General features: G+C 43.6%; 8 protein-coding genes and 1 non-coding gene across 9 annotated transcripts; 5 read left to right on the top strand and 4 right to left on the bottom strand.

Annotated features, from left to right (window-relative positions):
* Positions 1-1,083: 1,083 nt before the first annotated feature.
* Positions 1,084-4,726, bottom strand: IL334_002777 (uncharacterized protein; the record flags this gene model as incomplete). The annotated part of the gene is made up of 18 exons (XM_062934516.1): positions 1,084-1,199; positions 1,285-1,360; positions 1,419-1,464; positions 1,523-1,617; positions 1,673-1,763; positions 1,847-1,977; positions 2,032-2,181; positions 2,245-2,697; positions 2,747-2,939; positions 2,994-3,048; positions 3,100-3,154; positions 3,211-3,444; positions 3,507-3,536; positions 3,589-3,699; positions 3,753-3,882; positions 3,952-4,058; positions 4,126-4,295; positions 4,354-4,726. The coding sequence occupies 18 exons, from the start codon at positions 4,724-4,726 to the stop codon at positions 1,084-1,086; spliced, it is 2,616 nt and encodes an 871-aa protein (XP_062790567.1).
* Positions 4,727-5,064: 338 nt separating this feature from the next.
* Positions 5,065-6,291, top strand: IL334_002778 (uncharacterized protein; the record flags this gene model as incomplete). The annotated part of the gene is made up of 8 exons (XM_062934517.1): positions 5,065-5,071; positions 5,115-5,385; positions 5,448-5,497; positions 5,554-5,677; positions 5,753-5,852; positions 5,906-5,999; positions 6,064-6,155; positions 6,223-6,291. 8 exons carry the CDS (start codon positions 5,065-5,067, stop codon positions 6,289-6,291), a joined length of 807 nt encoding a protein of 268 aa, XP_062790568.1.
* A 1,155-nt stretch (positions 6,292-7,446) lies between these two features.
* On the top strand, positions 7,447-10,060 carry IL334_002779 (uncharacterized protein; the record flags this gene model as incomplete). Its single annotated transcript, XM_062934518.1, has 5 exons — positions 7,447-8,504; positions 8,568-8,675; positions 8,734-8,968; positions 9,021-9,148; positions 9,202-10,060. 5 exons carry the CDS (start codon positions 7,447-7,449, stop codon positions 10,058-10,060), a joined length of 2,388 nt encoding a protein of 795 aa, XP_062790569.1.
* Positions 10,061-10,463: 403 nt separating this feature from the next.
* Positions 10,464-12,207, top strand: IL334_002780 (uncharacterized protein; the record flags this gene model as incomplete). The annotated part of the gene is made up of 4 exons (XM_062934519.1): positions 10,464-10,881; positions 10,998-11,248; positions 11,320-11,485; positions 11,609-12,207. The coding sequence occupies 4 exons, from the start codon at positions 10,464-10,466 to the stop codon at positions 12,205-12,207; spliced, it is 1,434 nt and encodes a 477-aa protein (XP_062790570.1).
* Positions 12,208-12,448: 241 nt separating this feature from the next.
* IL334_002781 lies at positions 12,449-12,543 on the top strand. Its single transcript has one exon. It is a non-coding gene; the product is annotated as a tRNA-OTHER (tRNA).
* Positions 12,544-12,835: 292 nt separating this feature from the next.
* Positions 12,836-14,315, bottom strand: IL334_002782 (uncharacterized protein; the record flags this gene model as incomplete). The annotated part of the gene is made up of 3 exons (XM_062934520.1): positions 12,836-12,922; positions 12,992-13,075; positions 13,137-14,315. The coding sequence occupies 3 exons, from the start codon at positions 14,313-14,315 to the stop codon at positions 12,836-12,838; spliced, it is 1,350 nt and encodes a 449-aa protein (XP_062790571.1).
* Positions 14,316-15,149: 834 nt separating this feature from the next.
* IL334_002783 (uncharacterized protein) lies at positions 15,150-16,197 on the bottom strand (the record flags this gene model as incomplete). The annotated part of the gene is made up of 3 exons (XM_062934521.1): positions 15,150-15,379; positions 15,467-16,043; positions 16,111-16,197. 3 exons carry the CDS (start codon positions 16,195-16,197, stop codon positions 15,150-15,152), a joined length of 894 nt encoding a protein of 297 aa, XP_062790572.1.
* Positions 16,198-17,074: 877 nt separating this feature from the next.
* Positions 17,075-19,667, top strand: IL334_002784 (uncharacterized protein; the record flags this gene model as incomplete). Its single annotated transcript, XM_062934522.1, has 11 exons — positions 17,075-17,258; positions 17,321-17,397; positions 17,465-17,538; positions 17,597-17,713; positions 17,817-18,090; positions 18,144-18,197; positions 18,252-18,413; positions 18,474-18,968; positions 19,045-19,197; positions 19,262-19,348; positions 19,533-19,667. 11 exons carry the CDS (start codon positions 17,075-17,077, stop codon positions 19,665-19,667), a joined length of 1,812 nt encoding a protein of 603 aa, XP_062790573.1.
* Positions 19,668-19,980: 313 nt separating this feature from the next.
* Positions 19,981-21,159, bottom strand: IL334_002785 (uncharacterized protein; the record flags this gene model as incomplete). The annotated part of the gene is made up of 5 exons (XM_062934523.1): positions 19,981-20,163; positions 20,232-20,387; positions 20,450-20,527; positions 20,613-21,087; positions 21,146-21,159. The coding sequence occupies 5 exons, from the start codon at positions 21,157-21,159 to the stop codon at positions 19,981-19,983; spliced, it is 906 nt and encodes a 301-aa protein (XP_062790574.1).
* Positions 21,160-21,378: the final 219 nt, after the last annotated feature.

The raw sequence follows: 21,378 nt of genomic DNA on the forward strand, positions 1-21,378 counted from the left end.
CACTCTTCTAGTGGGAGGGAATGAATGACTTGAGTTGATGATGCACAACCCCATCCCACCAACGAGATTGCGTTATCTCCACCCCTTCCCCAAAAGCCCCTTTACTTCCACATTCCATTCAATACCAAATAGAGATCGTACTCACAAGCAAGCGGTATCCTTTATCGCAGCTAAGGTAGAGGTCGGGAGATAGGTTTTCTTGAGAAAGTAAACCGTTGAAGTTTACCTTGTTCTAATTGATGAAGGATTATGCTTTTAAAAAGAGAGAAAGATTGAAAAGGTGGTCTCTCTATCTGTATTCGTCCTATGGGAAAAAAAGGATTATTCGTTCCAAATCCTTTCCTTACTGTACGTTCAGTTACACTCTACTAAAACCCCCCCAAGTCTGAAGGAGTAACGCTTTTTTCTCATTCACCTAGAAGGGGGATTTTGCTTATTGGGTTCTGATATTGTGCGGTGTTATTCGGCGGTGGCATGTCAAAATAAAAAATGAGCCCGTCATCACAAGAAGAAAATGAGGAAACAGGGGGGAGAAAGGGAAGGAAAAGGGGATCAAGAGAAAAAAAGGGATTCGTCATTCTTTTAATACCGTATGTGGTAATACTGCGAAACACAGAAAACATCCAGGATTTACCTCTTTGAGTAATTGAGTGGTCTAGAAATCAACAAGAAAAGGTACCGAAGCGTCCGAAACGGGCCGGGCGGATCATGTAAAACGAGAGCAACTGAAAAGCACCGAAGTAAACGGGACGAAATCATCTTTCACGATAACGACGACGGGATATGACGTTATTCGTCGTGGTGTGATGCCAAAATACGTCAAATATCACTTGATAAGACGTATAAGCTCATTGTGATGATGAATATCTTAACCATTGGGAAGTGGCACTTTAGTGAGTGGGGAACAGCTGAGCCTCTATCTTCCGGTTTATGACACGTCACCGACAAGGCTTATGAAGACTCAAGAAAAAGGTTTGTACAAGCGCAATGACTCTTGCATAATTGTGCTCCTGATCTGTCAACTCATCCAAGCTGACGCCCGATAATTTCCACTCATCGACAAATCATCATCCAAGAAACTCCTCACATTAAAGCAGACATCTTGATGCTCTTCCTGACTGCACTACTTGAACCTTCGTTAAATTTGTATACAGCTCTAAACCTCTTCTGTGGCGGTTCGGGTGGAGCAGGTGAGGCATCTATGGGAATGAAGTAGTTAGTTCACGATCCACAGGTTCGGCGTAGCAGTGCTCAATTGAGAGAGTAGAGATGCGAGTAACTCACTATCCACGCCTAGCGATTCAGCAGCCAAAATAGGGGTAGAGGTCGATTTCGTTCTTCCGAAGAAATCCGTTGCAGGCTATTATTGCATAATCACATCAGTACACACTCACCACATTCACAGGGAGTGAGCTTACGAGATCGGCTTTATCCACAGTTTTCTTTCCCAATCCTGCGTTCCCCCTACGACGTATATAAGTTACACGGTTCTGACACGTTCTCAAGGAAAAATGAAACTTACTTCAATCCGTATGCTTTAGCAAATCCTTCTGAATGAGTAGTGGATTCACCGTCCGCTCCAACAGCTCCCCTCCGTCTCGCTATCTCAGCGTCCATCTATTATTACGAGTCAGCTCTATACCATGGCACCGACGGAATATGGGGAGCTTACAGCCTGAGCAACCAGCTGACGGACCGCAAATCTTGAAGCTAATATGTCATCCGCTCTTTTGCCTTCATAATGCACGAAGACATCGATGGGTCTGAAGGCGTGAGACAGTATCAGCACAGTCCATGCGCAAATTGGAGCTTGAAGGTAATTTGCTGAACGTAACATGCCACTCACGGTTCCAGCCTCATCATAGGTTGACCATTTTCTCCTTTTTCCTGCCAAAACCTCAATCCAAGTGGGATCATCAATTCTACTAATCTATCCAAGACAGCTCTCTCAGCGGGTTTCACGATATTGGCATTGACCTGGATCCGAATATGATCAGCTTCTTGATTACAACAATGATGGTGACAACTTACAGGTTTTAAAGGTGGAGAAATGACTCTCATGAGTAACGGGATGAACTCGGTCAAAGTAGTCGTTGTCGAGAAGAGCGATCTTAGAATAGGGGGAACAAGGTTTTTCATCGAAGTTGAAATTTCCTCATTTGCTATTCTCGCTTGATAGGACTATCCAGGTTTCGAGTGTCATATCAGCCACATTTCATAAAAAATCGATACATCAGGTCTCACCTCATAATCTGCTTTCGGCCATTCAGTAGGTTTGGTGTTATTGGCGGGCGCGGCTAAATGACTGTACCAAGCAGTGATAGCGTATGGCATATAACCCATCAGATCCCATTCTTGCGATTCTGATACCCTTGATGATAATCGATCGTAGTATCCTAACCAATCATGTACTTTACAAACATTGGGCAGAGACGAATCGAGTGGTTTCAAATTCGGATAGTGTTCAAATAAACCTTGAACGACTTTGTCATAATCTCCACAAGCTTGTACGGCGAACGATACTCTGTCGACGTATCTTCCATCGTCTATTCCGATTGCCTTTCGTCTTTGTTTTGCAGCTAGGGGAATGAACAGAGTGTTCCAGACGGATTGCAGAGTTGTTCCGGAATCTTTCAGTCCAACAGAAGAGTTACGTATAGCTTCGTCCGTCACTACGGACGATTTGGATTTGATGAACTGGAAATTGTTGTCAGCTTGACTCGCCATTGATCTCTTGTTGACTCACCTGTAACGTATTCAAACAACTCCTCACATCTCCACTTGTTACATCTACCAAAGTTGTGAGTGATCTCAAATCAGCTGACAGGATTTCGCGATCACATATCTCTCTCAATCGCTTGACCAGGAATTGGGGTTGAGGTTTACGGAATCGAATGATTCGTGCGAATGGTCGGAGCGGACGCAGTGAAGAAGCATAGCTAATCAGATGATGATCAGCTGTTACTCAACTGGTCTCAGCTACCGTCGCTTACAGGTCATTGCATATACATATGATTGGACGTCGAAGAGGTCTTGCAGGTGTGTTGCCTATATTTCACCGTTAGCGTCTGCTGGATTCTTCCGGTTCCAAAAGCTCACTCTTCTTCCTCGCCGGGACATCTTGTATCAATTTGATCAAGCTTCGGATGAAGCTCTAAAAATCGTTCTGACATCAGGCATTGCTCACGTCACCACGAGGTTTGCACTCACTGCATCACCTCCTCCACTGGCACCGTCAATTTCGTCAATCACCACACAAGTAGGTTTTCCTTCACTTCCCAAACCCGACCCTGAATCGATAGCATTCTTTATACGTGTGGATACAGTCGCTGCTGATCGATCGTCCGAAGCGTTGATCTCAAGTGTGCGGTATCCTGCATGTCGTGCAACGATATGTGCGAGAGTGGTTTTACCATATCCCGGTGGTCCTGATAGCAGCAGGATCTGCGATTGGTAATGGGGTTTATTAGCTATGTTGGGAGATACCAAGTACAAGTCACACATACCCTCTCTCTTGGTCTTCCGAGGTAATCAACCTAATTGATAGTCAGTGGTTCGCTAAACAACGAAGATGATTTCATTGCTCACCACGAAATTCTCATTTTCACTTTCCACTTTCCTCTTCTTGCCCGGGATGATTCTTTTGAATACACATTTATCCCATTCTTTCAGCCAATTCATAACTTCTCGATGTACACGCTGTTGCAAAAGCGGTCAGCGTATTTAGGGGATTCGAGACTTGTAAAGCTCACATCTTCTCCTAACAAATCTGAGAATTTTTTTGGCCTATACTTGTCCACCCACATGACAGAGCTTTTACTGACGGAAGATAAGGTGGTTCGCTCAGCCTGACGACGTTCTTCGTCGTATCTCTGTTGCAATCTAGAGCGTGTTATTCGTTAGCAAGTTCATCGATAGTCTATGTAGAGCTGAATGGGATGGAAGACCCACTTGATAGCTTCTTGTTGCGATTTCAACTCATCAACCTCTGCCAATAACTTGTGAAGAGGTATACTGAGTAGATCTCCCGCATCTGTTCTAGCACCTTTCGAAATAACCTGACAGATTGTATCAGCTATTGTCTCCAGACGAGAATTCGTAATTAGCTGACAGATGACGACATACCTGTAGCGTAGGCAGTGATCTAGGTTTGTTCCTCCTTTTGAATGATACCGATCTACCTTGCATTGTCTCTGCTCTCAGAGACGGTAAAGTACAGGTATTGAAATGAGAATGAAATATTGGTAAAGGCGTAAGGTCGATCTCTGGTGGTGGAGTCAGGACGATTCGAGACGCTACATCAAATCAATGAAATAAGCTTAGACATCGTTTGTAGAGTATATGGGAACTTACAAGAGGCAATGGGTTGTTCATTCGATTCGAAAATACCAGAAGAGATGAAATCAGACTTGATAGGTTTAGTTGACTTTGTACTTTCTGACAATTCCCTTTCCCTTTCCAATTCGTACATTGCTAATTCATCTTCGTGATTATCTGGTTCTTCCTCGAAATCAGGTGGAGAACTATCCAGTATTAACCTATCAGGCCTTCTCATCGCTTCTTCTTCAAGGGAGATATCAATATCAACGTTGATGGTAGTATCGAGGACATCTTTAGAAGTTTCACTGTTGGCCTGATTGGACAGTGGAGGCGTGGGGAAATCGAAATTGAATATATCGGTTGGCTCGAACAGTGGTTTGGGAGTACGTTCTGATCCCTCGGCCATCTTGTGGATGGAGCTGTGACGAGATGCAGGATGGTCAGAGTGATGTTATCAATAGTCGTCAAGACAGAGGAAAATGTTGGGATTCATGAATTGATTTGAAAAAGGTTGAAATGGTTTACTTTATTACGCGACGCGTTTCAAATGATATAGGAAGGATCAGGCACGGTTATAACGAAAAGTACAGTCAACCCCGCCTCCACTTGAATGGTCCATCGACAAGGTGTCAGTCCTTCATCATCATTCTCTTATCCTTTTGTTCTTTCTTACTCATCCTCCCCTCATACCAAGCAGTACTATATCTATAATTCAGTGACAGCAGCTACTGACAGATAAATAAAATGCCTCGTAAGTAATATCACCACAGTCACCTCGCCTGCTAACTCCTCAGTAGCGAAACGTGCCCGTCAATCTTCCCCCGGCTACAAACCGACCAAACTATCCAGAACACCCGCCAAGAAGCCAAGAGCTTCCGAGCCAGCTCCGAAGGGTAGCAAGCGCAAATCCGCTGACGATGATGAGGAGTACGACACCAAGCAGAAGAACGTGAAAGATGGCAAGAAGAGGAAGATACAAGAGATCGGCGTGGAAGAGGAAGGAGTTGAATTCGTAGAAAGTGATGATGAGGAAGAGTCTAATAAATCAAAGGATACTCAAGAAGGGTGATTAATGTCATATCACTCTATTAGGTGCTTGACGTATGGCTGATCTTCTTACAATATAGCCTTCAAACCATATTTAAAGACCTTTCAAGTAAATTCCAACTGAAAAAGGGTAAGTGGCCTTGCTAACGGGTTTCCATCAGACAAGCTAACGGTATATCATCATAGGCAAGAAGTCAAATAAGAAGGGGAACGCAGATGATAAGCAAATTGCGAAACTTGATGAGATGTACGATGAAGTCTTGGAACAGATTGAAGAATGGCAGAAAGGTGAAAATGGGCTTGATCATAGGTGAGTTATTCGTCGAAATGGATCCTTCTTACTGGTTCACAACGATGAGAAAGGCTGAATCTTGAACTACACCAGACAACAGAAAATCAACGACCTTTTCCTGCATGTGGATCAAACTCTTGTCGCAGACACCAGCAGATCTCAGGGATTACAAATGCTATTGGAAACTCATGCAGTCAGTTGGTCAGCCCCCGAAATTCTATCACAACAGCTGACAAAATATTTCAGACTCGTTGGACTGATTTCTACCCCCACTATTTGGAATTTTCAAACGAAGATCAACGTGCTCTTAGAGCAAGTTTGACAAGTACCATCTCATCATGCAAGTCTATCTTCGTTCCCTCCTTCTCGACCTTGATTGATTTCTGCTGACGAATGCTTGGTAGATGAGCAACGACCTAAATCAATCGGAAAGACAATCAAGGTATTCACGAAACTGCAAAAAGACAGACTTAAAAAAATTCAAGACGAACTCAAGGTAAATGAATATCTGCCTGACCATCGGATTAAGAAGGCTGATTCCAATGCTGCATTTTCCCTTATAGGTCAACCTCGATTCTCAGAAGATGTTGCAACACAGTCGAAAGATGATGCACGCATTTATCAATTGTTGATCTGGTGCAAAAAACCCTAATCGAATTACATTTCGCATCCATCCAAGCTGGGTGGCTCTTCACAGCTTGCATGGTATGTCATATGTTGTAAATAGACGTCCATTCCAACACCTCGTATTGTATCCCATCAAGACAGTCTCATAAGTGATTGCGATCAATTCCCAGTTCGATTGTTTGTATTAATGACTGTAAATAATCCATGCAACAAGCTCATCGTAAATCTACATCACCAACGTATATGCCGATTGCTGCTTCTTACAGGAGCGCGGAAGTGGTGCGTTGCTAGTTCGGATCAAGTGCAGCATATTGACGTGATATCCGGAAATGTGACGAAGATCCACGATAAGAAGGGCTCCAACTATCCCTCATTTATAGCTGACTTTTTAACTAGTCGCGACCCTTGCCCCTCCCCTTCTCTTTTTCAAGAATGCATATCTCTGTCAATTATCGTCGATGTTTTGATGAAATTATCAGCTTGCCATGAGGGAATCAGTTGGATACAAAGGTAAAACCTCCGAGAATTTGGTGGCGAGGAAATTACGAGATTAGGTAAGAGACGTCGATCATTATTTTGACTGGGGCAAAAAAGTGTAAAAAGCAGTGCAACGCGTTCTGGTATTGAAATCTTCGATGGAGAAGCTTACATAACTCTGGGCAAGGTAGTAAGTCATACTGAGAGATATTGACCCGAATGTGGACGTTCATGTAAAATACAGCAGACACGTACATGCATGCGTGGATGGAGGCAGGATATAGTCCAGGTTCGACAAGTTCATGCGTGCGCTAATATTAGAGCCTGTGAACCTGAAACGGGTTCTTCTGACTAAAATGTTTTTGCCCTGTTTACTTTTTTCTCATAATTTACCCTTTTTGAATCTGGTTCCAATTCCTCTTCATTCCCTTCCCAGTTCACGTTTTATTCCTATACCCACCTTTCAGATTACTTATAGAACACATTTTAACCGGTGTCCGAGCTCGTTGCCGCCGTACTATTTACGACTTCAAAAGCATTTTGTTCGGTGCATTTCGAAAAGGGAGGTTTCGGTTGAATTCCACCACCATAACAACTTCAGCCCGAGCTCATCAACCTTCATAGCTTTGAGATATTTCAACTTGATTGCCACCCCTTCCTTTCAATCACTCTTACCAATCTAGATGGATGGAAAATATGCAGATGTACAATCAAGACCCACTGTGAATAAACAAACTCGTCGATCTCAATATCTCTCGGGAAATCCATCTACTTCAACAACAAAATCATCATCTTTACATTCTAAACGATCCTCAATATCCGATACTCCCTTTGTGATTAGTCCAGATTCAAATTATCGTTCGCGGACCACATCCATATCGCTCGTTCATCCAATATCTTCGTCAATAGTTCATGAACCGGAATTAGCTAGCCACTTGAACGGATTTTCTTTTGTTGATCCGCTACCTTCATCGTCGACATCTTCATCATCATCCACTTTTCACTCTTCATCGTCGACATCTTCATCATCATCCACTTTTCACTCACCTTCATACCCCAGACGCAGAGTATCGATATCCGTATCTGGCACACAAGCACAGGCGGTACGCTACCCATACCCTATACAATCTCCTCCGAGACGAACTCGGACAATGTCATATCCTCATCCAGCCTCGACACATTCTCGAAATGAACGGTCACCAAAATCAACTAGAACGAAGAAAATCGTCATTACGGTGCTCATTCTCCTATCTTTATTTCTGATAGGAACTGTCATCGTCCTCTCAAGTGTATCATACTATCTGGGAATACCGAATTGGGCGTATCTGACGGAATCGGAAGTAGCTTGGAGACCAGACGATGTTATCAAACCTTTAAAAGATCCACTATCGTCAAACGGAACGTCGCGGGGTCTACAACGGAGGAAGGAATGGAGGGATGTAACGGATGAAGTAATAGAACCGTCAGAAGCTAGTAGTGTAGTGGGAACGGAAACATTGCCTGAATCATGGAAGGAATTGGAAGAGGAGATGGAACAGCTTGATGCTGAAGAAGAGTCAGAGGAATCGCCGACTTACGACGATGATGTGGAAACAAGCAGTGATGCCTTGAATGAAAGCGCAGAGGATGCCATATGGGGTATAGATGGCAAAGGTACGGGTGGATACTGGATGCAGAAAGATTGGACTGGGAAAGTAGAGAATTCAAACAGCTGGGACAGATTATACAACGTGACTACAAGGTATGTTTCAGTCCTAAAAGCAAGCTAAGCGAATCTTAGCTGACGTTAACTCACCTTACAAAGACCCGGAGAGACTATCCCTCGGCTGATACATCAGACCTGGAAGAATGATATCTTACCTGACAAATGGCAAAAAGCTTGGAAAGAGTGTAGGGAAGGCATGCCTGATTAGTGGGTTGTCAGAATATCCTCTCGACTGCTCATATGCTGACGAATTTTTCTCACTCAGCGAGTACATGTTATGGACCGATGACATTTCACGAGAGTTTATCGCCAAGCATTACCCAGCGCATCTACACATGTTTGACAATTACAGATATCCCATTCAACGCGCAGACTCTATTAGATACTTTATTCTCCATCACTTTGGTGGTATATACATGGATTTGGACATCGGATGTAGGAGAAGACTTGATCCTCTTCTTCAAGGCGATTGGGAGGTCATCTTGCCTATCACCAAGCCTGTGAGTCTGTTCGTCATGGGGAGACAGTTGGCAAGGCTGATCAGTTCATCAGGTCGGCGTATCCAATGACCTTATCTTCTCATCGAAAGGATCGGCCTTTATGGATGATACTGTTCACGGACTTTCAACTTTTGACCATCAATACTTCACAAACTATCCTACCGTGATGTTCTCCACAGGGTGAGTTATTGCCAAGGGAGAAAAGCTCATATGCTAAATCCCGTTCTTCATAGCCCCATGTTCTTATCCGCACAATATGCTCTTTACTCCTCAAGTCATCCCTTGACCGAAACTCATACACGTGCAGAAGTACGAATTCTCCCAAAATCTCTGTATGGCAAAAACGCACCGTTATCCACAGTACCACACTCTTTCTTCTCTCATTTCTACGGATCATCATGGCATTCCGATGATGCAGGATTTATTACTTTCTTAGGAGATTGGGGAAAGAAACTTATGTGGGTAGGATTGGTTGTGATCATTCTCGGTGTCACACGTTTGATCTGGATCAAGAGGAAGGCAGCGAATGGTCAGCAATATCAACTCTTATCGATATTACCTACCAGTAATGGCATGTCACATGGTCCTCCTCGATCAGGAGCAAGCACTCCTACAAGTGTTGGCTCAAGTGGACCTATGTCACCATCAACAGCGTTCGATATATCACAACAGCTACCTTCTGATTTAGCATCAGCATTTAGACGTGCTGGGCATCTGATCTTGGCTGCTCCGGCCACTCTGCTCTACGGCGAAAGGGATAGAAGAGGAAGGAGACGGACGGGTTTACTTTACTTTGTTCCAGCATTGTTCCAACCCGATCCAAGGAGGAGAGGCAGAACAGCATCTGAAGCCAGTCAACTACCTCTTCAACGACCGAGGAGAAATAGAGCAGGTGTACCGCCACCACCCTATGAATCTCGCGAGGGTGACGGCCAGTCAAAAACGAGGCCACCTGGGGGAGACGAGACGATGGATGAAGTCGATGCTTTCTTAAACGAAGCTGATACCGAAGGGGAGAGCTCGACCAATCCAGATGAAGAAGATGATGGTAATTGGAACGATTGGAGGAGGAAAAGTGAGGCTGCGGATTAGTTAAGGATTGTAGGGAAAATGATCGGTTCTTTACTTTTTAGGGGATGATATGGATGTCTTAGGTCATTTGTGTATTGTAATGTCAACGATGTAGCGCGCATGACTTATCTCTAAACTCAACGTCTGTGGAGCTGCATTGCAGCAAATTCTGCGTTGCTTTAGCAGGTGTTTGACCAGCAAATTCAAGTATCATTTTCATGTATGGAAAAGACGAATGAGCAATGGTCAAAGTGATCATTGTAGAAGTGAACGTGACCTCCACTTTGAGAATGAAAATTACAAACGCTATCTGGTTGATTTCCTATCAAACTACTTTTAATCGTCCATTCCTCATCTTGACATCAAGACGAGGGGGCACTTTGATATATACTCAACCGTACTCAAAATAATAGCGCAGTGAATAATGTCGTTCACTCGTCGAGTACCGTCCACCACCCTTCCTCCCCCTGCAGGTACACATCCCTCCCCATCCCTTTCATCCCTTCATCTCCTTCCAACCGGTTTACCATCCCTCGACGACCTGATTGGCGGTGGATTACCACTTGGATCTATCCTTCTTGTCCTCGCTCCAGATCGTCAATCGTCTTGGTCTCGTCTCATCGAACGTTATTGGATTGCGCAAGGATTGATATCTGGACAAGCTAGTATATTGGTTGGAGAGGAAGAAGTAGGTAAAGAAGTCGTAGGAGGTTGTATGTGGACTGAAAAAGGTTGGCAAGGTGAAGAAAGTCAATCTGAGAATGAAGGTGAACCAGATGGCGAAGGAAAGAGAATCGCTTGGAGATATGAGAAAATGGCAAAATTCAGGACTACTGTTGGTGGTGAGTTATCATCTTGATTTTTCTTTGGCTCTGAAAGTAGACCAAACGCCAATCTATAATGGGAGTCTATCTGGCAGAATGATTTATCATGGACAATGCTGATTGTTTGAATATAGGTAACGGATCAAACCTTTCCCTCATGAACCCAATTCCTTCAGACGTACTATCGTCAATACACAAAACAGGTCAACAATCATATATACCACTTGTACCATCTTCCGAAAGCAGTTCAACTCCAAGGAGTAGAACCGATAACGCTCTTCAAGGTATATACGAAAAAGTCCAAAAGTCTGACTCGAAACGAGCTGTAAGGATTACGATACATGAGCTTGGCGGATTAGACTGGGGTGATAACGTCGGAGAGGAGGTAAATTCTCTTCATATGTGTTGCTTGATCAACAGTAATGTGATGAACTGATCATGTTTTGTTGAAAACAGCAAATTCACAAATTCATACATTCACTTAAATCTATCATCCGAACCAAACCGATTTCAGCTTTGATTACGATACCACCAAACTTGATTGCTGGACCATCAAAAGAAAGCTTTGTGAGAAGATTGAGTCGGTCAGTGGATGCCAGTGTCGAACTGAAAGGTTTCGCTGGTAAGTCAGGTGACGCTGCTTTTGGGGCAGATACATTCATTGCGGTCATCCTTGATTCAGATGGTCATTTCGAACGGAAGACCAAAATTTGGAATTTACCGCTGATCCTTTTGCATCACCTAGACGATCCAACCCTCCCACCCCTCTTCCCCACAACTCATGGCCTCCTCACTCTGCACTCATACCCAATTTCACATACCTTACTCCCATCGACTCTTAAACATTCAACCCTACTTGGTGTTTCTCAAGGGTCAGACGGAGGTGGTGGAGCTGGTGAAAATAACCTGGGATTCAGGTTGAAGAGAAAGAAGTTTGTCATTGAGACGGTGCATTTGGGTGTCGAAGGTGGAGTCGGAGAAAGAGCAACAGGACCAGTCGATGTTGTGTCTGCTCTGTCGGGTACTAAACAGTCCACAGGAGGACCTGTTGAGGGAGTGGAAAACGGTCATGCTTCCGTCGAAGGCGAGAGGGTATCACCGCAAACACAACCAGAAGAAGTGATATCAGGAGTCGAAAAACCAAGAGGTCCTCAAGGTGAAAAGAAACCTTCAAAACCAAGGGCAAGAGTCAGGTTCGGAGGTGAAGAAGAGATGTCAGTGACTGTAGCCAAAGGAAAGGAAGATCATCACGAACATGTACATGATCATCCACACGATCATGGTGAGAAGAAAATACCAAGGGTACAGGTACGACATGATAGACCTGATCTGTATGACTTCTGAATTGTACACACATGCACTTTATGTCGTATCTTTGCTTTGATCAATTTTCCCCTATGATAATTTACAACGTACTTACCGGTCCATCCCATATCCAAATTGAAAATAGGAAAGACCACATAATGATAAATTCACGTTTCTAAATTTATTTTCTTTGTAAATAATGCTTCTGAGGTCTTTTTGTTTTTCACCAGATCACTTTTGTTTATGTTCAGTGTATATCTACTGTCAGTATCTCAAGCTAGCCCTTGTAGCTCAGTGGTAGAGCTTGCGACTTTTAGCTTGTAGCTTGTGCAACGGCTTATCGCACGGTCAAGGGTTCGATACCCTTCAAGGGCTTAACATTTCTTTTTACATTTTTTGCCATTTTTTGCCATTTACAGACTTTGACTGACGATTATCTGATGTTCTGATTATCTGATTTTTCTTTTTCTCTGTGTTTTCTGTGAAACAAAACACGTAGAACGCGCATTAATAGGTGACTATGAGTATGCATTGAAAGCTAAGACTGGACATTCAATACACATCGTTGCATCCCGAGATCAGTCTATTCTTGAATTTTAAGAATTCCAGTTACTGCTAAGATATGGGATAAACAAATATGAAATTAAACGAATATGAAATCTACCTTCTATACATCGCTTTTCCCACTTTTCATCTCAATATCCGAAGTATCCGGTGAGAGCTGTAAGGGGACTCTTGAAGGTCCAGCGATCTGCTTTGAAGTGCAAGTAGGCATTAAGTTGATTTCACTCATCGCTGTGAGTGAGCACAATACCTAACTCACATTGCCTATCATCTGTATTGATGATATACCAGAATCCGAATCATTCGAAGACATTGCTAATCGCTTGCGTACAAGTCTTTTCTGCTGTGAATTTTGTTTATGAGCTTTGAGTACTGACATAGAGGATGAAAACATCACGACTTACCTGCGCTTGTATGATCGGGGAATTACCAAAGCTATATTCACTCGAAGATATTTCAATTGGATTGTGAATGTGCTCGCCTCTTGGTTTGCCTTTCGAAAGCGATTCGATGAAAGTAGCTGCTTTTGGTCGTTGATCATCGCTTGAGAGAACTTCAATAGGCTCAGATTGTTTTGCACCAAACTTTCGAGGTGGCATAGGAGTGCCGAAGGAAGGTTTGGCTGATTTTGAGCTCTCACTACTCGACCATTTTGGGTTGACTGCATGATCGTGCGGCTTACTTCCAACTACCCAAGGTGGTGGTTTGAATGCGCTTCTAAACCAGCTAGCTGGGTATGGTGGAAATGGACCATGGGCACCTCCCTTGGAGAACATAGCACGAACATGATCGGGAATATGAAAATCTGCGAGAGGTGGTAACGAAATTGGTGGCGATGGTGAACGTGGTGGCGATGGAGACTCCATCGGACGATCACTTAGCATACGTCGACCGTCGTCTGATGCGATTGACGATAATGCGAGAAAAATTTGATCTTCATGGATGGATGGGAGGGATGAAGGTGAGGGTGATATTGAAGCGCCTCTTGGTGTCAACACAGGTCGATAGCCAACTCGATCGGCTTTATGAGGTGTAGGAACGTTCAAGAGACCGGATCGAGGATGAAATCTTTGTGAAGTTGAGGCATAGGGTTGACCAACACCTGGAGGTGGTGTCGAGTCATAGGGTTGACCAACACGTGGAGGTGATGTCGAGTCGTAGGGCTCTACAAGCCATGCTGAATGTCCTTTAGCCGGCTTGAGGGTGGTTTCTCCCGTAGCGATATCAATTTGACGGGAAGGAGGCGTATTGTACTGATCACTTAGGTGAGACTGTGATCGAACATGGCGAAGTTTATTGGCAAAAGTTTTAGGGACGAATGGTTGCACATCAGGCTTCAAGGATGAGGTCGAGCGAGCGCGATTGAGGGGTTTAGGAAAGTTGGTACCGTTCGATTGGGTTTCCAAGCTTGGTGAAGATTGTTTCGAAGGTGATGACGGTCGTAAAAACGCAGGTTTGAAAAATGGAGGTGCGTCTGGATTGAGCCCCCGAAAGATTGGAGGCGACTTGACGAAGACCGGCGGTGATATAGTCTCTCTAGAAGTGGGGGTAGGGTTTGAAGTCGATTTATGTCGATTTGCCATCTTGAGAGTATGAATTGAAGAAGAAAGTTTGTTCTGTTATTAGATGATACTCAAATGTCTTGAGCAATATAAGTAGATCAGGCGAAATATTAGTTTGGTGAAAGACGAATTGTATGGTGGTTCAGAGTTGGGCGAGAAAAAGCAAAGCGGTGGGCATAACTCTTCATTAAGTTAACTTGTGCTGCTGACATTAAGAATTTTGTAAACCAACTTATCTCGCTAATAATTATCCCTGACAACATGACCATCGTGTGTATTGTGAGTCCTGATCAACAAAAACACAAAACACAAAACACAAAAAGAGGGTCGCAAACAGAGGATTTGATCGGATATTTTCTTAGTATTGGGTTGGTAACTAACTCCCACAGATCGATTATGCACGGGGTGCCCGTTCAATAAGCTAGTCAATCAATCAAATGGCTCACGATCGAGCTATCCTCGACATTGAAAGCCAGGTGTATGTATCGGTTAGATAACCTTGTGTTCACAATACGAGTTGTAACTCCTCCTGACTGTTACCGATGAAATCGGACATCTTTCACGGAAGGGGAAAAAGGAAAAGTTCAAATGCCTTGGTACTGCTTTTACCAGAATAGCCAATGTGTATCCTGATAGTTGAAAGTTTGAATGTGTAACAGGTTAACACGATCCCTAAGCCAGGTTTTGAATATTTCTACAAATCGCGAAAATTGCTCTCGCTCTAAGATGAACTCAAAATGTTTCAACATAGGGTGCATACTGATTCTTATCATATATACAAAAATAAAATCTTCTGTTACCTGAGACCTTTTTCAGATCAAGCTCGATATGCTATAATGTACATACTCTGGCTCCTTATTTTGAGGTCTTGCTCTCGGTATCTTCGAGAATATCCTCTGATACAGCAGAGTGAGGTACAACGATGTGGGGAGTGAATGATAAGATCCTCCTGGAGTGAGGGGTACGAAGGTGAGATATGGATGAACCAGAAGATAGCGATGAAGTGGTACGAGGGGGCGGAGACATCGTGAAGGTTCTTCCTGTGTCCCTAGATGGACTGTGAGCGCTCAGATTGCCAAAGGAAGCTAAAAGAGACGGTTGGGTATTAGCCTCTTCGTTCCCACAATAAAAGCAGAGATATTGTATGATAGAACGATGAAGATTTTACTCACCGTTCAGATCATCTACTTTTGATTGAGGCTCAGGAGCTCCATCATTAGCCACTAAGCTCCTTTCCCTTTCATCTTGCTCTTCCCTTTCATCTTGCTCTTCCCTTTCATCTTGCTCATCCCACTGATCAAGAATTTCATCAGTAACGAAATAACATTCCGGATCAGAAGTCTCTTCGTTGGATGATGATCCTTCATTGTCCAACTCCTTGTTTTTCCAGTCGTTCCAAGCAGTATCTCTTGTCTTTTGTACAGTTGGACCCAGATTACACAATATGTCGGACACGTCGGCTCCTTGTAAACCATTGAGTATTCGACAGTAACCGAGAGCGAGATCTGCATTGCGGTAAGCTCTCCAAGGGTGTCGTAAGATCCTATGAATAGTGGCGATTTTCAATCTCATCCCAATCTTCCAAACCATAAGACGAGGGTCCTGATCGAAATCGAGCCACTTCACGTCCGCGAGAAAAGCTCGGCATTCGGTATAAATCGCTCGATAGTCGGCAAATGTTTTAGCGGTGGCTAATTTGGAAGAAATGTCGAGATTTCGTCTTATTCTTTCCTTCTCTTCAGGTGTGTCCTATCGAAGGATGTCGATGGTCAGTCTTACGTGAGCAATGTCTCACGAAAAGTAGCTCGAAACTTACATATGGATCTGACGGATACGATTCAGGCGTAGGTGCCGTATCATGTGAACCAGTCGGACCTGATGGAGGCGAGAGAGAGTGATCCATGATGAAGTTCAGGTAAAGTTTGTTGTTTTGGGTTCTGATAGATCTCAAAGTATTCTTCGAGAGCAGAGCAATGATACGAAAGAAGCACAAGAAGTAGGCCTTGGAGAAAAATGAAAAGAGAAAAATGAAAAGACATATACCGTTTGGGATTTTGCAATACCTCGAATCTTTTCACGAGCCACTTATCATTCGTCATTCTCAACCCAGCTCACGGACCTTTAAACGTCGTCATAGGTTCAGACCTCGAAATATAACGGTCATGCGTTATCGATACCGAGTTGATCGGAAGCATAATCTTTCTTTCTTAGCCATTACCACGGGCCACTTTGCGATCATCAAATCAATCTCGGACGCCTCAAACCCGAACCGAGAGACATCATTTCTGATGAGATCTGTAAGTGTGGCTTTTTTAAAGTTGGCGGTCGATGCGTTTCAAAACCACACTACTATTTTGATCATCAAGGGGTGAACTTTATACTCGGCTTAGAAATTCAACATCAAAATCACTCGGTCTCCGAGAAAACTTTGATGGCAAGAACAACAATGACTGCTGTTACGAGTCGATGACGATGAAAGCAGTGCTGTGCGTGTTAGCGATCAATTTTAGGAAACTTATTTCTCTGACGTGTCGTGTAGTCGAAGACGAATTCTACCAACAAGGCACCACCGATAGCTTTTCAATTCTCGATCGCGGTTATTTTTGACATTGTCATGTCAACATCAAGTATCCAATCGAACTTCTGATCCTCAGAACTTTCGACAAGTCAATTCTCATTACATCGAGTCCTATCGAAACAACTCAACATCAGTGAAGACAAAAATCTATCACCTTATCTCGACCATAGATTCATTCTCATATTCAGAACCAGCCAACACAATGTCGGATACTGTCAGATTTTCAAATTTACTCAGCCTTCTCGACCTCAACGAAGATCCAATCCCTGTTGTCGATAGAAATGGCAATGTTGTTCCGGTTGTCGGTTCTGGTGGACAGTTGGCAGGATTAGAAACTGTAGAAGATAGACTAGTAGACGAAAGAAGTATAACCTCTATCGCGAAAGGTGAGCCGTCGACATTATCATAATGAGTGTCACAACTCATTGCATCCCTCAACTCATGGCAGAAATTGAAAAACTCTTCAAATGGCATTTCAAATGGGAAGGGGATATTCCAATCGCTTCTGAATCTAGTAAGACAGAGGTAGGTCACTTCCTGACATTGCTCGTGCTGCCGAATGATGCTCACTGTACTTTGTTCTTTTGGCAAGGTCAAATGGTCTTGGGGATTGGCATGGTCTTTCTATGAACAGCGTTACAAACGACTCGTTCAATATTGTAATCGGTAAGTACTCCTCTTCGGGTCTCGCGGACATGTCAACTGATATAATGTACGATGATAGTAAATTCCAGACGGATCGAAACGTGACGCCGATGACATTATGGCTCACCCACCTTTACTTTTCTGCTAAATATCATGGCAGATGCCATTTGTTAGGCGTGACTCTTAAGATCGATCCGTAAGCGCATATCACTTCATATATTGCTGCAACTAGAGCTCAATTAGGCTGGTTAAGGTCTCGACTCACCACGAGATTGGTCAAAGCTGACGAAATCCTCTAGCAAACACCCTGCCAGGGTATCTTTTGGTAAGAGACGGCATGACCGAAGCATGACTACAGGCTGGTCCTCACCTCGTCCTCAAACACTGTCCCAATTCTCTGAGGAATTGTGCAATCTCATCCCCGAAAGTTGGTCCGCCAATCTACTTCGAGGTAACTGGAGTCGAGATCACGTCGAGGCCTTTTTCCAAAACCTAATCCAAGCAGGAATCGATGATGAATACGGTGGTTCTTTGCTTATGGTTATGAACGGTTTAAGGATGGATGATGGCATTGTAAGTGGTTCAATAATTACCGATCTTGCTGATATCAAATTTCTACGCCATAGCCGACATCTGACGACTCTTTTTCTGTCAATAACACCACCATGAATACCGAGGAAGTGAGTAAGATATCGCATTATCCTCTCACCTTACTGATCGGTGTAAAACTGTAGCTGAAGTCGTCTATGGCCATACACCTACGAAACATCGAAGACGAGTTCCATGAACTCGTTCAGCCAGCTAGAATTCGACCAAGAAAGGGTGAGATACACGGTTGCCTCGCTGCTAAAGTCCAGATGCCGATAGGCACGTGGGAAAATTATCGTAACCTGAAGGTAAGTAGGCTACTGCCGCCGGCATGTACAGTTTACCTCGCTGACTTGCCCAATGTCAAGGCCTTTCTATCGATAATGCTTGGTGCCAACGAACAGAAGAGACTTGCCCAGATGGGACCAGAGGACCAGATGCTGGATTCGAACCTTTCGGCCCCTCCAGCACCTTCTCGATGGTTCCATGTGAACCCTCAACAAGCTCAGGCATGTTTTAAGTCCGTTGCTCGTGACAAATTTGAGCTAACTCCAGTATTGGCTTACTTGCAGATGATCAATGAGTATATGGTTTCTTCTCGCCTTTGGACACAACCGCGTCCATTCAACAGAAGATATCACCTACTTGATCAGTGTGACGGTAGTGAAGGATATGCTGCTCAGCTCTTCAACACTACGTTGGAGTTGAAGCCACAGGAATGGCTTCAAGATCTGACCATGACCTTCTATGGTGCTTTGATTACTGAGACTTTCGCTCCTTCGGTACTTTATCTTGGTCCTCATTTCAATACTTATTACCATATTGTAGAATTAGAACGACGAATAGAACCCCTGCAACACCTGGTATGTGCTTTCATTGCTTCGAAGACAGGGTGAATTCATATCTCCGCTTGTCCTTCCGGCTAACTTAAATTGGCAGGAAAAGAGCCCTCTCCTGTTCCCAGTTTGGATCTTTCCTATGAACCTGCGAAATGTCCACTGGTGTGCTGTTGGACTTTATCCTCTGGAAAAATCAATCGTTATTTATGATTCTGTTGGACAGTCAACGATGGAGCTACGACGTAATGCTATGGTGAGTATCGCTCGACCTACAAGATTCCCAATTTTTGCTGATGATTCGCTGTGATCCTGTACAGATGGTGCTTTCGTTCTTGGCTCTCGTTCATGAACATTATGAGGGTCAAGCCGTGGATCTGAGTGCTTGGACGATTAATGGGATAGAAGTAAGTGCCTAAAATCATCTCCTCTCGAAACTTGCCGTTGTAAGTTTCACACAAAGTGCGACAAATTGTTATCCATCCTATCTCTCCTTTGCGCAATATAGATATATCTGCTTACTATACTATCGTCTGCTAGAATGGACCAAAGCAAAGCAATTCGCATGATTGTGGGGTGTACACTCTTCAGGCAATGTACGAGTTTGCGAAGGGGTTCCCTACTCAAGATGGAGCTGATTGGTCTTGGGGAACAGCCGATATGAAGGACATCAGGCGAGTCATGATAGAAGAGCTAGCTCAACAGAAATTGAGGGAAAGGGATTGAAGTGCTACGAGTAATGTTAATATAGATTTTATTCAAATTCCCTTCAGACGAATATAGGCTTCCATGGTGATGGAGAAGTGATGTGCATGAAATCCGTTAAATGGTGTCAGTTCTCATAGCGTGGCAAGAACATTCACGTGAAGCAAGATTAACTTCACTGTCATCCATATTGAACGATATTGGATAATTGTTGTGAGAATACGATAGCTGCATAGTAATATGTATAAAAGACAAACTAGAGTTAGACTACTATGTACTGTGGAATAGTACGATTGAAAAGTTTCGAGCGAGCGAGATCCTCTTGAAATACGATTTAAGGCATATGAGCTGAATCAACTCTAGCTTTTTTTCGAGGTCTACGAGGATGCTGAGATTTCTCGTGGTTGTCCGGACTAAGAACCGTGTCCACGACAATAGGTGAGAAGTTATTCTTGAACTTTGCCCTCTGTTTACCCTTTTTTGTCTCCATGTTTTCAGTTACAGAAAACGCTTCGAACTGCATATCCACTGGATCAACGAGACATCCTCACAAGTAAGTTCATTACTGGGAAGGGTTTGACTCACGATATCTTCGCCCCATTGTTCGAACTCTTTCAATCGAATGCGGAGAGGTTCCAACCTCAGATCTTCCAAATCCTCTAGAATCTGAACCTGACCAACATCACCTTTCATTGCTTGACCAGTAGCAATTTTGATAATGATGAACCGATGGAGCTGGTTCTGAAGTTGTGGGAGGTTTATTAGTACTTAACCGCATGATTAGCAGAATATGTAACACTCACCGTTAAGAGAACATTTAATTGGTCTCTGGTGAAACGATCTTGAAATACATTCAAGTGAAAGGCTCGTTCTTCAAAGCGCTGTCAAAAAGGTTGACAGCATTAGCGTCAGTCTCGAAAGCTACATTATGACAGGGACACCTTGATCATGAAGCTGTGTACTCACTGCATACATATCGGCTAGCTGGGTCCTAGACTCAAGACTAAGCTGAGACCAGAATGGCAGCTTCGTCACTAAATCAATACCCATGTCCAACCAATCTTCGCCTCTGAATAATTCTGGGTCTTCAAACCAGTATTCAATTCCCGGCAAGTCAATTTCTGGATCGACATGGTCAAAAAAAGACACGATCATGTCGAACATTAGCTCTTGATTGTGTTTCCCTTCTTGATTCGGTTGTTGAGTAGCTTGATCGGTTTGTGTATGGAGAATAGGATCGGCCTGGTCGGTAGGATGAATGACCGGGTTGATACGATTGATAGGAGTAGAATGATTGTCAGGATCGGTCATCGAGCTTTCCTGGGGTGGTGCAGCTTGATGTCTAGCTCCTGCAAGGGCAGCAAGTCGCTCTTCGCGCTGAACGGCTAGAGATTGAAGAATTTGTTGGCGAGCCTCCTCCACTTCATCCAGAGTAGGTGATCTATTATGTTTCGTGTCAGCAATTCCCCTCGTAAAGTCCGTAGAAGTGAGCCACTTACTTTTGAACATTCATTTTGGCTCTAGGTGATATTTCTTTGAAAAACAATTTTTCATATATCTGAATGATGAAGAAGGTAACTCAAAATCAGAATGTTAAAGTCCTGATTTATAGTATCTCAGTCTCAACGATGAGATCAGTAGGTATGTATAGGCTCGGACCTTCACCAGTCGATCTAAATATCTATTCTTTTTTATTGAATCCCATATTTGATTGTTCCTGGTAGGGAAAGAT

The sequence above is a fragment of the Kwoniella shivajii genome, chromosome 3 (assembly GCF_035658355.1).
Source record: "Kwoniella shivajii chromosome 3, complete sequence".
Lineage (NCBI taxonomy): Eukaryota > Fungi > Basidiomycota > Tremellomycetes > Tremellales > Cryptococcaceae > Kwoniella > Kwoniella shivajii.